The sequence below is a fragment of the Heptranchias perlo genome, chromosome 33, assembly GCF_035084215.1.
Source record: "Heptranchias perlo isolate sHepPer1 chromosome 33, sHepPer1.hap1, whole genome shotgun sequence".
NCBI lineage: Eukaryota > Metazoa > Chordata > Chondrichthyes > Hexanchiformes > Hexanchidae > Heptranchias > Heptranchias perlo.
The window spans coordinates 16,470,679-16,484,223 of NC_090357.1; the positions used below are offsets into that span (position 1 = coordinate 16,470,679).

The 13,545-nt window shown below is 40.4% G+C and overlaps 1 protein-coding gene across 1 annotated transcript in view; it reads left to right on the plus strand.

Annotated features, from left to right (window-relative positions):
* The window catches only part of igsf9bb (immunoglobulin superfamily, member 9Bb), a 499,264-nt gene extending 488,148 nt beyond the window's left edge, over positions 1 to 11,116 (plus strand). Inside the window, exons 19-20 of the mRNA XM_067971024.1 lie at positions 3,334 to 3,379; positions 11,031 to 11,116. Of these exons, the coding sequence (XP_067827125.1) occupies positions 3,334 to 3,379 (46 nt within the window). The 3' untranslated portion in view covers positions 11,031 to 11,116. The remainder of the gene's footprint in view (positions 1 to 3,333; positions 3,380 to 11,030) is intronic.
* Positions 11,117 to 13,545: the final 2,429 nt, after the last annotated feature.

Consider the following 13,545-nt stretch of genomic DNA (forward strand, 5'->3'; position numbering starts at 1 on the left):
GAGTTAAATAAGTGGGAAGAATCCAGCCCCCATATAACTGATTTAACCTTCCATGTTCCATCACTAAGCCAAACTTCCTGGTGAATCAGCAGCTCCCTGGAGTACTGCAGACCTTTCTACTTCAGGTATCAGATTACCAAGTCTACTATAGATGATCAACTCCATTCCATTGTCCCATCACAGGTGTGTAATTTTGAAGGCAACCCCACCATAAAGAGATCCACTTAACTCTCCCTCAAGGATTATTTCATAATCAGATGTAGTTTGTGCATGCATTTTCATTTAGCCTTTGGTTGGTATATAGCTATGGAATCTCTGTGATTTCAATACTGAGGTCCCCCACCCCTCCCCCTTATTTGTCATCTGAAATGGTAGTATTTTCAATTGATGGCAGGATATTATTTGAAGTATTAGGCTGGGTGCATCAGTATCCAGGGAAAGTTGGTACTTGCTAATCATCAATGGACATATTTTTCCAGCACTCATTAAGGCCACCAGGCAGAGTATGCCATGGTACTGGTGTGCTCAATCTCATGGGTGAGGATTGACAAACATTAGCAGGACAAGCCTTCCCCTACAAGAACGCACATTCTGTCTCTTTATCATAGAATGGTACCGATGCCGTGCATTAGGATTTATTATTCTAGATGTTAAATAAAGAACTGGTAATGATCTTACAGATCAAACAGTGCCACCATCCATAATCCTTGAAAGTATTTGTTGCCCTATGTACTGATCACTTGTATATTTCTTATCCACAAAAACATCTACTTTGGCCCTTGACCTTAAACAGTGAAAGATCAGACATAGCCACATAGTCATTATTTTGGATTCAACTGATTTGCTTCCTTTGCTCACTGCCATAGTAAAAGAAACTGGATTTTCAGTCATCTTCATAAAGAACTGAGCAGCATGCTGTCCCCACACTGCATTGAACTGTTGCCATATGTGTAGTGGGCTTGTCGGTGTTCTCAGAATGCTGCTTGGTGTCAAGTATGAAACCTGCTGCTAGTGAAATCATTGGCATGGTGTGGCTGGCTGGTCTGAGGCCTGCTGCAGTGCTGTGAACAATGTTGGTCATTGTTATGTCCCACCTTTCTGTGAGTATTTGCTGTGTGTACACCTCCTACATTACAGATTATGATGACCTCCATGAATCAGTCAGCAAGAAATGTACAACTGTGCGCTGAGACAGTCACACATTTCTCTCTAATTTTAAGGCCTTGCTAAAAAAATAAACCCCTCACCAGTAAAAGAGCTACTGACTCAATTTTTAATCAGTCATTGCTATATCTTACAAGACATCTGGGAGGAGACCAAATCACTTATGCCTTCTGCCAATCACCAACAGCAATCCAGATAGGGTAGACCAGCAGTACAGTCAGAAAGTTTACCTGTAACATCGGGAGCCACAGCATTCAGCACAAATGTTCTGGGGTCCTCCTAGATAGATTGGGGGATTTGTCATTTATAGAAGTCCAATCGGGAATTTTGGGGCTGGTAGTTTGCTTTCATACGATAATGGTAAAGGCTGGTGCAGTCATGCAGACCAGTAGTTACGTACGTAGCAGATGGAAAAAAAATCTAAATATTGTCCCCAAATGTTAAGAGGCCCAGTATATCGTGTACGCAGGTAAACTACAGAGACAGTAATGGTTTAATCTTAAATAGACAGGTTGGTAGTTGTCTCACACTCAATTTGCTGATGTAAGTATTGGAGTACTACTAATGTCAACTCTAATGTGCCCTGAACACTGATATTGATACTAAGTATTTATCTTTAGAAATATACCCCATAAGCAGCTGTTGTTTGTTCTCAGCATGGAGAAAGTTATGCCAGATGTGTTGATTCTTAATATTTGGGGACAATATTTAGATTTTTTTTTCCATCTGCTACGTATGTAACTATTGGTCTGCATGACTGCACCAGCCTTTACCATTAAACGTATGCATTATTTCAGATGTTAAAACAACTGGGGAGTGAACTTAAATATGGAAATTCAGACCTTACTATTTTGGAAGTAAAATGCTCGGGGTAGAAGCCCTGAGTTAGGCCCACCAATCCTAAAATATATTTGTATAAGTCCATGCTAATAATGCTTTTGCTCTGGGTGGCATGCTATTCAGAAATGGCTGGAATAATATCAATTCAGGTCAGGATTGAATTCAAACACAAGGCCAAGACAGATCAAATGTCAGTCTCCTCTCTCTTACACCTGATTAAAAACTCTAAGGGAAGTAAATTTTGGCAGTCTCTTGTTCAATTCTTAGTGGACTTAAACCCAACAGACAAAACTCCCCTTAAAAGTTTCTCATTGTCACTGATCTCCTTACTCAGGTAATGCACAAGCATAGACAGTGTGAAGCATGAAAATCTCACACTAGTTGTAGTCGTTGGGAGGAGAGAGGCAGAAGACGGTCTTTCTACAATGGAATAACAGCGTTTTCAGACCAAACAGTGGGAAACAGTGTATTGCTTCTGTGCCCACCTGACCTAGGGTCGTTTTTTACTCCTAATAAGTGCAAAGAGAATTTTTTTCAATTGTGTTGATGAGCAGATACATATTATAAACAGTTTTCACAAGTGTGAATTCATTAGGGACCCTAGCTGAAGAAGGAAAGCTTGTAAGTAAAGTGAGTAGATAAATGAAAAGGAAATTAAAAAGTACTCTTGGAACTTTATCAGAGGCCTTTGAAAAGTGAACAAACTATATTTTGTATTACATATAATTCTGGAGGGACTACAGAAGGACACTGTGCCTTTAGGTTTGTGACTGCACACACTGAGGCTGTTGATACACTCTTCTCTCCTTTAGATAAGAAGGAAATGTCAGCCAAAATACTTTGGTTTATTATTGCTGTTCTGAATTAGTCCTTTGCCACAATATGAACTCCTGGACTCATAGCTCAGGTCTCCATCGACTGGATACAATCAATCAGGGTGTGATAATATGAGTTTGAAGGTTGACATTAATCAATCTTGAAACGTTATAACCCAAGGCTGCCTGAAGTTCTCAATCACCGCATAAGTGTTCCATTTTCCCTTTTCTCAGTGAGCTCTTTTTCGAGTGAGTTGCAGGTAAAGCTATCATGTCTTGTCATTATGCTTGAGAACTCCGTATTATTTTCTTAAACGTGACCTGAAAGTGTCTTATCATTTTGTTCAAGATTCCGTTCCATTTTCATTGATGTCAGGTGCAGTGTATGTGGAACCCACTGACATTATTGAGCATTCTGCTCGTGTACCTGAATGTCTTCATTTGCTTAATGAATATTCTTCAAATTAAATGGATCATTCAGAGTCTTAACTGCTTTGTTTTTGATTAATCTCAGCTATCACGGCAGTGTTGTTGTGACCAGGTCCTCAACACCTCAATAGGTAAGGGTTGAATCCATGTCTGAAAGGGGGGGGGCAGCAGGTGGGGCTTTTAAACTCATTTTTCCTTTAAAGGGGAATACAATACTTGGAACGTTCTATACCTACCATCATTTTCCATTTTTGTGTTCAATTTTCTTTTTTTTTGTTTTCCATGTGATTTCCCCTTAATTTTCAATTGATGAACTCTGCTCTATTCAGCTTCCGGTTGGATGGACATGGAATGCGAGTCACGGGCTTCTTCACTACCCCAACAGTGTTGCTGCAGGCTCCCCCTGCTCAAGGTGGGCCTCAAATTGGTCAGCGTCCTTTTCCATTTTTTTCTTCCCTCTGTTTAGCCCACTCCACCTATCCTTGTGGTCAGATATTTCACGAACATGTTCCTCCCATGCCGTGGGGCATATCAAGAACAAATAAAAGCCACCATAAGTGTGGTTGGCAGATTGAAGTGCCAGGAAATAAGTTCCTTTAACCATTGTGCTATTGGACTGCACTACATTTTCCATTTGTTTTAAATCTACCTTTGTGATAGTGGTGCAGGACTAATTGGGAGAGCTTTTTCAAAGAGCCAGCACAGACATGATGGGCCGAATAGCCTCCTTCTGTGATATGGTATTCAGTGGACTTTTAATGAGATTGTGTGCCAATGCTGGCAGCTAAATTTAACTATGAATAAAATTTGAAAAGACAATAATATCTTCAAGAAAACACAGTGCAAAATCTACCATCAATCAGTTGCCAAGCAAAATGAAAATATTTCCCCAACCACAAACATCTATTTTTTTTTAAACCATCCTGCCATTTAACATTATAGTATGTTGTCTACAGCATAATGTGTTCAAATAACACAGTTCTTTGGTCTGAGGTTCAAAGTGATAGATTTTTAGTGAATATGTCATAATGAAAATGCAAATACTTTAAAAATGGGATCTACCTATAGGTGTAAATTGCACAACATAAACAATGCTGTTTTTTTGATGTGATATTTGCACGATTCAGTTCCTGATGGCATGGAGGACTGGCAGTAATTTCTCAGGGCTCTTGTGCACTGCCACTATTGTACCCAAGAACTCTAAGTGCCAAAGCAAATGTTCCAAAAACTCTTTGCTGTGTTTTTCTTTCTGATTTGAAATATTGCAGATGATAACGATAGTCATCGATATGTTTTCCTCTATTTATATTGCTGCTTTGTAACGCCTTTGTTTTCCATGACATAACTCACTTTTGATCCGCTTGGACTGTCGTCATTTCTGTTATTTCTAAACAGAAAAAAATTCGCTTAAGAAAAAAAACTCTTGTGTTGTTAAAAGTTCAAGTATTCCCCTTTAAAGTCACATCTGCTAAAGCAATGCATGTTTCTGCTAATTAAACGTTGTTGCATTTGTCTTCTGAGTGACTCAATGTGATTGTTCCTAAGCATTTTCCCTAATCCTGCCATTCCTCCCCCCCTCTGTCAGCATGGTGAAGCCCATTGTAGATGAATATTTATGTTGGTAGACACATACAAGTGACGCTCTGTTGCACAGCAGTGTAATCATTTACTAACCGTCATTAATTTCACATTGCAGCAAATTGTTAGGGACTGTCTGTCAAAGAAATTCAGTGGAGTTATTTTAAACTTATGAGGTGATATTGCATAAACTGAATAAAAGCATCATAAGCCGTCTGTGATTGATGGGTCTGCTGAAAGTAAAGAGGTTTTGTCTTGCTGAGTCATGTAATACACCTTATGGAAGTGGCACAGATTTCAAATAAGCAAAGAATGGCACCTGAAAGCATTCTTCAAGCCCAATTGGTAAGACAGCCCACACTACAGAATAGTACATTATCTTTCTATTTCATGTTATGTGAGAGCTATTTTTCAATCTTGCTCCCAGACTGTACACTACTGGGAAAGCAAGACCAACCCATCCTTCAGATTAACTAACAAATAAATATAGGGACACTGGACAGCACAGACTTTGGAAGATCATCTTTTCACCTTTGGAATAGGATTTGAATCAAGGCCAAACAAATGAAGGATCTCCTCTCTGGTAGCAATGACAGGATTCAAAATAATGCTGTACAGAAATATTTTTGAAAGTGGCTCTGTAAATTTGCTTCCTACAGTGAGACTGGTCTGATTATAGCATGGGATTTTCTTCAAACAGCGCATTTGAAACAATTGGTATATGCATGCTTTGTGTTCGGTATATTTTATTTGCTCAATTTTACATCTTTAATACAGGAGCAATGGGCCTGGTAAATGTGTCTGAATGTTACCTAAAAAGAAAGGGATAAATATGAAAATAAATATATACTTTCCATTATCTCCCTTGGAAGATATCACAAGAACAACAAGAGCTGGCTGGTTGGAATCTGGAAAAATCTGGTCACCACTAACCTAAAAAATCCTTACACATCTTCCTCCACATTTGACTTCCTTGTGTAGTCAAGACCCCCTGTATTCTAAAATAAATGATATGCATACAGACATTTTTAAAATTAATAGCTTTAAAATACAATAAAAATGGGATTGATATTACAGCTCACATTGTCAGTAAATCTGATGCTATGTGGTTAACATGCCCCTCTCAAGCAGATCATTTTTCTATTCCCTCCTTTTTTCCAATGGTTTTCTCCCCTCTTCTGGAAGCATTTACCTCTTGATGAGCTACAGTTCCACAGGCACCAGTCACTATCCAGTGTGTTAGCACAGTGGCCTTTCTTCATAGGTGAGCGGGCTATTGATTATGGGGCATTGTAACAAAATCTGATCTTGTCTTCAACAATCACACATGAGGGGCGATTTTGACCGCCTTTTACTGGCATTAACGGGGCAGTGCCAGCCTCGAAATGGGGTCAGTAGCATCACCGCCCTGTTAACACCAATGATGCAGCCGGCTCTATTTTGAAAGAGGCATACTGCCAGGTGTCCAAAGCGCCTGCCTGTTTCAGGTGATAGGCCTCTTTTAATATGGAAATTGGGGTCCTAAGCCTATCCCATAGAGCCAGTGCCACTTAGACGGTCCTGGTGTATAGCCACCTTCTGTCGGCCATGCCCTCGACATCTTCATCTCTACCTTCTGAAGCAGGGCTAAGATGCTTCCTGGGCAGTCCTATCTCCCTGCCGATGCTCCTGCGCACTAGTTCTGGGTGAGTCTCCCATCTAACCTATCCCAATCTTTAAACCACACGGGGTGCCAGTCTCTGAGCTGACACTTGCTAGGGTAAGGTCAAGTGACAGTGCGTCTTCATGAGTGCTGCCCTCTGCCAGCTCATTGACCACTGGGGGCTCTATGTGTGCTGCACCTAAAAGAGTTAACATTTAGTGTTAAGGCGAAACAGAAGCAGATGAATGGCTGCTGAAAGCAGCCGCACTTTGCCGTGCGAGTGTGAGATTTCAATGAGAGGGGAAAGAGGATCAGATGGGCAAGAATCCTGCAGGAGGTGTTCTCCAGCCTTGCCACTCACCACGCCCCTAACACGACCCATCCCCACAACCTCTATGAGGACCTCCTCGACGAGGGAGAAGGTGTAAATGAAGGCTCTCCTGTTCTTGCCTGCTCCCTGTTATTGTGTGGAAGCTTCTTCTGCAAGAAAGAAGCAAGAATGTTACTTGTAGATTAGTGGGATGCTTTGAGGATATGCATGTTATGGTAGAATAGTGGTGCTGGTGTGTGAAGGGTGGCAGAGGAGTGAGGAGGTCAAGGCAGTAATGGTGATGAGAGTAGCAGGTGCAGAGTTTTGCATTAGGAGCAGAAAGAGGTGGAGTGAACCATGCTGCAATGATTGGAGGAGAGTGCTGGTAATTGGGGGAAAGGGAAGGGTTGTGGCGTTACAGGTCGTGCATGGTTAAGAAGAATTTAATGAGAAATATGAGTTAGAAGTCTTACCTTAGCAGCCCTTGTTAGGTCATTAAACTTTTTCCTGCATTGTAGTCAGGTCCACTGGGCAATGCTGCTGGCATTGATGCACTCATAGAATCATAGGATGGTTATAGCACAGAAGGAAGCTCTTTGTAAGAGCAATCCAGTTAGTCCCATTCCCCTACTCTTTCCCCGTAGCCCTGCAAATTTTTTCCCTTCAAGTATTTATCCAATTCCTTTTTGAAAGCCATGATTGAATCTGCTTCCAACACCCTTTCAGGCAGCGCATTCCAGATCATAACTACTCGCTGCGTAAAAAGGTTTATCCTCATGTCGCCTTTGCTTCTTTTGCCGGTCACCTTAAATCTGTGTCTTCTGGTTCTCGACTCTTCTGCCAATGGGAACAGTTTCTCTTTATTTACTTTATCTCAACCCGTCATGATTTTTGAACATTTCTATCGAATCTCCTCTCAATCTCCTCTGCTCTAAGGCAAACAACCCCAGCTTCTCCAGTCAATCCACGTAACTGAAGTCCCTCATCCCTGGAACCATTCTAGTAAATCTTTTCTGCACCCTCTCGATGGCCTTCACATCCTTCCTAAAGTGTGGTGCCCTCTGCTACCTCTGCCCACTGCTGCCGAGTAGCTTGTCTCGGGAACTTATTACTGCCTGGCGAGAAGAGGACATCCCTTCTTCTGCCCATCTCCTCCACCAACACTTCCATCAACACCTCCAATGCAGAATCCAAAAAACAGGGGGTCCTTCCTGCTTCTCCGCCTGTCATTTTGGCAAGTTGAATTGAATGCAAGTTGCCTGCAGCCACATTAAACCTCCCCTTTAAGAGGTGTAGACTGCCTTTAAATAGCGTCAGAGTCACCTGAATTTCCCACCCCTCATTAGGCGAGCTACAAATCAATAGCATTAGTCATGTTGGCAACCCACCTATTTTATGAAACTGATGAGCCCCCCACCAATTTTGCTTCCAAGTTGCACCCATGTGATTGGCTCCATGCTGGCTACACGGCACCAATTCTGGGCCTGAAAACAATACCCAGACAAATTCCTACCCCAATGTCACCTATTCAGTCACCATAAAGCAGTGCCCTGATTATAATAATATACATGACATAGTATAAAGCAGCATACCATCTGACTCACCATTAGCAATGCCTTAAATTATGCAACTAGTGCAAATTTATTCATCACACTTCAAGTGCCCTATGTATACATTTCTGTCAAACAAGAGAATGTATAAAAGAGAAAGTCACCACTAATTGAGCTGAGTATCTGCTCAGTCCATTCAGCCTCTATTTGTAAGGCCTTGTAGCCTTGAAGGGCCACACCAATTGCACATAGCTCCATAGCAACAGAACAATAAAACCTGTGTTTTGTAATGCTCCTATTCTTCTAAAACAGCACATCTTCCAACCTGCCATGAGCAGCACCACGGGAAATCCATTAGCCTTTACAAAATAAAAATAACAGGAAATCCGTTAGTCTGTATAAAAATTAATGGGTAATTTTGCTGGCCTGAAATTTTAAAAACCATGGTGAGATCTGGAGTAGCTTTTGACAGTTAAGATCACTTTCCCTGTAAGCCTAATTTTTTTCCTCATTTTATTTTGATTCCTCCATCCCCATTTTGAAGTTATTTTCTTCACAATTTCCCAAATAAAAGGTAGGGGACCTGTTCCTGGACCCTGACAATGCTGTTCTATAAGTCACTAGGAATGATAAAGTGGAGTGGTTTCAGTTTTGCTAAGGATATAGTTATTGGCATTTTGATGTGCACTCCCATGTGTTTGTTAGTGTAGCTAAACAGGTGTAAAATAAAATCATTTTATGCTCACCGGCATAATGAATCATGCATTACCTCTGAATGGTATTGCATGATTCTATCATTCCAAATGTGGAAAATTATTTATTTCCCTCCAGGACTGACATTCCTCGCTTTGATGAGCACACACAAGTAGGTGAAAAGAATGTTTCTTACCTGTGGTAATCCTACAGCAATTAACTGTTCTTTAACTGATATTTCTTTTCATTTACACAGTGTTGCTGTAATATTAATAACTTCTAGATATGGTCAAGCAGCCAAAAGCTCCATTCAGAGGTTCAGACAATAATGAAGTGGGGACCTTGCATCAAGCATCTCACTTTTTAAATCTCTGTAGGTTTAAGAAGTTAGTTGATGGTTAATTCTGAAAGCCCATGGCTGTATCTGTACTCCCTTTTGCGGCAGCAAAGTGACTCAAGGCAGGGGTAGCAAAAGTAGACATACTGACCATGTTTCTTTCACAGGCAGAGCATTTCAGGGGAAAATTTGGCGGAATGTGAGCTAAGCATTGAGAGCCATTGATGGTAGTTTGGGTCATTAGACCCATTGGATAACATTCATTGGATACCAAATTTGGTGACATGAAAATAGTAAACCTACCTTAAAAAACAAACAAGGCATACATCAAACAGATTGAGATTCCATTGGATACAACATTTAACCAATTGGCAGGTCCAGAGCCATAATGCAGTTGTGACTCTGTCACTGATAATCTTTTAGTTGGATAAATAAATACAACGTCTAAAAGGAACCATGACAAATATCATTTTTTGTGTAGAGGCAAGAGGAAGAGGAATGGAAAAAAGAAAAAGAAACTAAATGAACCCTATCTTTTATATATTTGGTGACTTTATCTGCTCAGCAAGGTAAAGGTTGTTGGTGCGAGGAAATGGAACTCTTTTCCAATTTTTAGAGTCTACACAAGCATCAAACAACCCAAATCAAGAAGTGCCTAGTCCAGATGCAGAGCAGAACTTCCTTATCCCTGCCTTAACCTCAACTCAGTAGAGAAGTTACTGCACCAGAGCAAATGTTTCCATTTCCTTATATCTCTCTGTGAGACTACCAATTTAATGCTAAATTATGGGCAGTTTGGTGTTACATTAAGAACATGTTTAAGACCACCTAAATACCTTTCTTAAGACCCATTCAGCCATAAACATACAACAACATAAAATAGTAGTCACCAAAGGAGATTTCCACTGTACTTTGAGATTATAAACATGCTTTTAAACTTGTATGTTCATATACATACTTTACACTTTAGTTATAGAGAGGAGCCGTTCACCTCATTAGCCTTGATCAGATTCAAAACCAAGTCCTGTGAGTGAAAAGGCAATGTGCTAACTACCTGCACCACCGGGTAAATCCCCCTAAATGCTTTCTTAAATAATAAATTACATATATTTTTCTGGACATGATTTTCTCATATTGAAACATCTCTGATTCCACTTAGTTGTAGACTTGATTTCTTCTTCATTGGCCTCACCCTGGTGACCAAATATAGATATAATCTCTGAAGGTTTCAATATCATAACAACTAGCCTACTTGCAACCAGCACATAAAATATACAACTTAAAATAATGGTCTCTAAGGGGAAGATTCCCACTGTTTGCTATGTATAGTGAAAATGTTAATGTGTATTTTGACAGTTTTGTTACACGAAGATTTGTCTTGTTTGCAATTTATACGTGTTTTCTATGCAAAATATACATTTTATTAAGTGTGCTGCACAGAAAATATTTAACATAGATGTTTTTTACTTCTGTTTTGTATAAGTGATCTATGTTCTGAATATATAGTTTATGAATATTTTGAATACATATACGTTACATAGATCTCTAATATTTTACAATGTAACTGGACTCTTTACACCTTAATTATTTTGTTTATTAGTATTAGATTTATATTTGAAGATGTCTATTTTGATATATTTAGATATTAAGTATTTTTACATATTATTTTTAGGGAGGTCCACTCAACCTTGATAAAATAGACACAACTGGATTGCTGACCGTGTATGACCAATATTAAGTCGTATACAGTCAAGAAGGTTCAATTTGCAAAGTGGTATCCATAATAAATGTTACCCAAGGGTGTTGTGCCTCATGTTCCTTTCTAATGTGTGCAGAAGTGGGGAACTGCCACTGGAGGCTGATGCTACAGTAATTTAACTCCTATCAGACTGCATCGAATTGCTTAACTCTAGTTGTTGAAATTACCAACTCTGCATAGGATAATCAGGCTTATAAAGAATGAAATATTCGTGTCCGACATGAAGCACTTCTGGGACTGAGCTATGACAGGGCAATTTTAACCTAACCCATCCATCGGGAAACTGGCTAGATCAGGTGCAATGCTAGTTTTACACCTCGCCCCATTTTACTTTCCATTGAAGTCACTGGAGAGTAATATTGGACAGAATGTAAAACCCATGGATTTTCCAGCCCGCCAAGTTAGGTTAAAATTACTCCCAAAAGTCTGGACTAAAGGCGATTAGAGCAACGTGTTTTTAAAAAATCTCCCTCCCCCTCGTTTCCCCCTCACCCTCTCATATCCTGATGGTGATGACTCACAATGGAGTTGGCTTCCACATTTGCCCTCTGGTACCTCATCTGCGTGGTCATCCTTCTAACCTAAACTGAGTGTCAGCATGGGAGAATCATAGCTGAGCCTGACCTCATCTGCACCTGTCAGCTACACATCCATACTTTCCAATAACTGTCACTGTGTAATAATGGGGAGTTGATTGTTTTTTTCTCTCCCTGTCCCAAGAGCACTGAGCATCCCTGCAGCCACAGCAACTGAGATATGCTCACTCAGCACAAACCTGGGATCTTTCTTGTCTGTATGGCTCCACGCAATGACATCCAAAACAATAATGGCATTTAGGTCCACATCCTTTGATTTTAGAATATATTAATAATCCTGCTACAATAATTAACTCAGTTTCTGATGCTAAAGTAGAACTATAATGAAGTAGGAATAGAGAATGATGTATTAATAAAAAAGAGAACAGTATTTTGAAGCTGAAGTCTCTAATGCTAAAACATTGTGTTGAAAAGTTTTAATTGCCGAATTTATGTTTTCCTCAGTTGAGTGGAAAGGGCCTATACTCTCTGGAGTTTAGAAGAATCTCATTGAAACATATAAGATTATGAGGGGGCTTTACAGGGTAGATGCTGAGAGATTGTTTCCCCTGGCTAGAAATTCTAGGACGAGGGGCACAGTCGCAGGATAAGGGTCGGCCATTCAAGACTGAGATGAGGAGGAATTTCTTCACACACAGGGTTGCGAATCTTTGGACTTTTCTACCCCAGAGGGCTGTGGATGCTGAGTCATTGAATATATTCAAGGCTGAGATGGATAGATTTTTTGACTCTAGGGGATTCAAGAGATATGGGAACGGATGGGAAAGTAGAGTTGAGGTCGTAGATCAGCCAGGATCTGATTGAATGGCGGAGCAGGCTTGAGGGGCCATATGGCCTACTGTTGCTCCTATTTCTTATGTTCCTCATTTTATTTAAAAGAATAATGTCATAAATACAATTGACTGTCATAACATCATCACCGGAACAGTCCATTAAGCAGGGGATTGGAGGTATTTATTCAGGATTTATAACCTTTTCTGTGTTAGAATTTTAATGAGAGGTTCATTTTAATTGTAAAAGTTTGAGCAAAGTAATATGGATTTGCATCAACTTTTACGTTGCCCCAACGTATATGACATAGACTGAAATGTCAGCAAGGAGCCCTACGACGATACTGTCCTGTTAAATCACCCAATGTCAACTTTTGAGCAAAAATCCCATCTGGAGCAACGGATGAGAACATGTGGTAGAAATTTATCTGGCCCACATTCGGCCCCAGAATTGAGGCTACACAAGTGGCCCAATTGGGAGGCTCAAGGCCAGCCCGAAATTGGGTCTCGGGCATCATTTCAAAAATTTAGTCAAGCTGCCAACACCTGTCGCGCCTCCACAGACAGCTTGGCCATTTGAAGAAATTAATGTCAGGCAGCGAAGGTAGTACTTCACAAATTGTAAATGATCTTCTCCATTCACATCTCATTTATTGCTTCACAGTATGTTTTTTCCCTTCTCTTTAGGTTTCTCCACAGCACTCAGCATTACCTGCTGAGAGGCAGGGCCGACAAACCGCATCCAGGTATCTGCCCATGCTGCTCTGTAACTGCCCACTAGGTGAGGTGCACATGATTGACTAGTGGTGACACCCTACCTATAAAGAAGCACTTCAGTGATGCCCCCCTCCCCCTCAATAACAGCTCAACCAAGATTGAGAGCTCGTATAAGAATTGTGACAGCAAATCCGCATCTAACCAGTCAGTGGCACAGTTTGTTGGTAATCAATCTCCTGATTTGAAGGGCCTGCGCTACGATTCAGCCTGGATATGGACGTCTATGTAGACTGAACAGTTATTCCTGATGAGCTGTCCAACTGCCATATCAATATAATGAAGTCA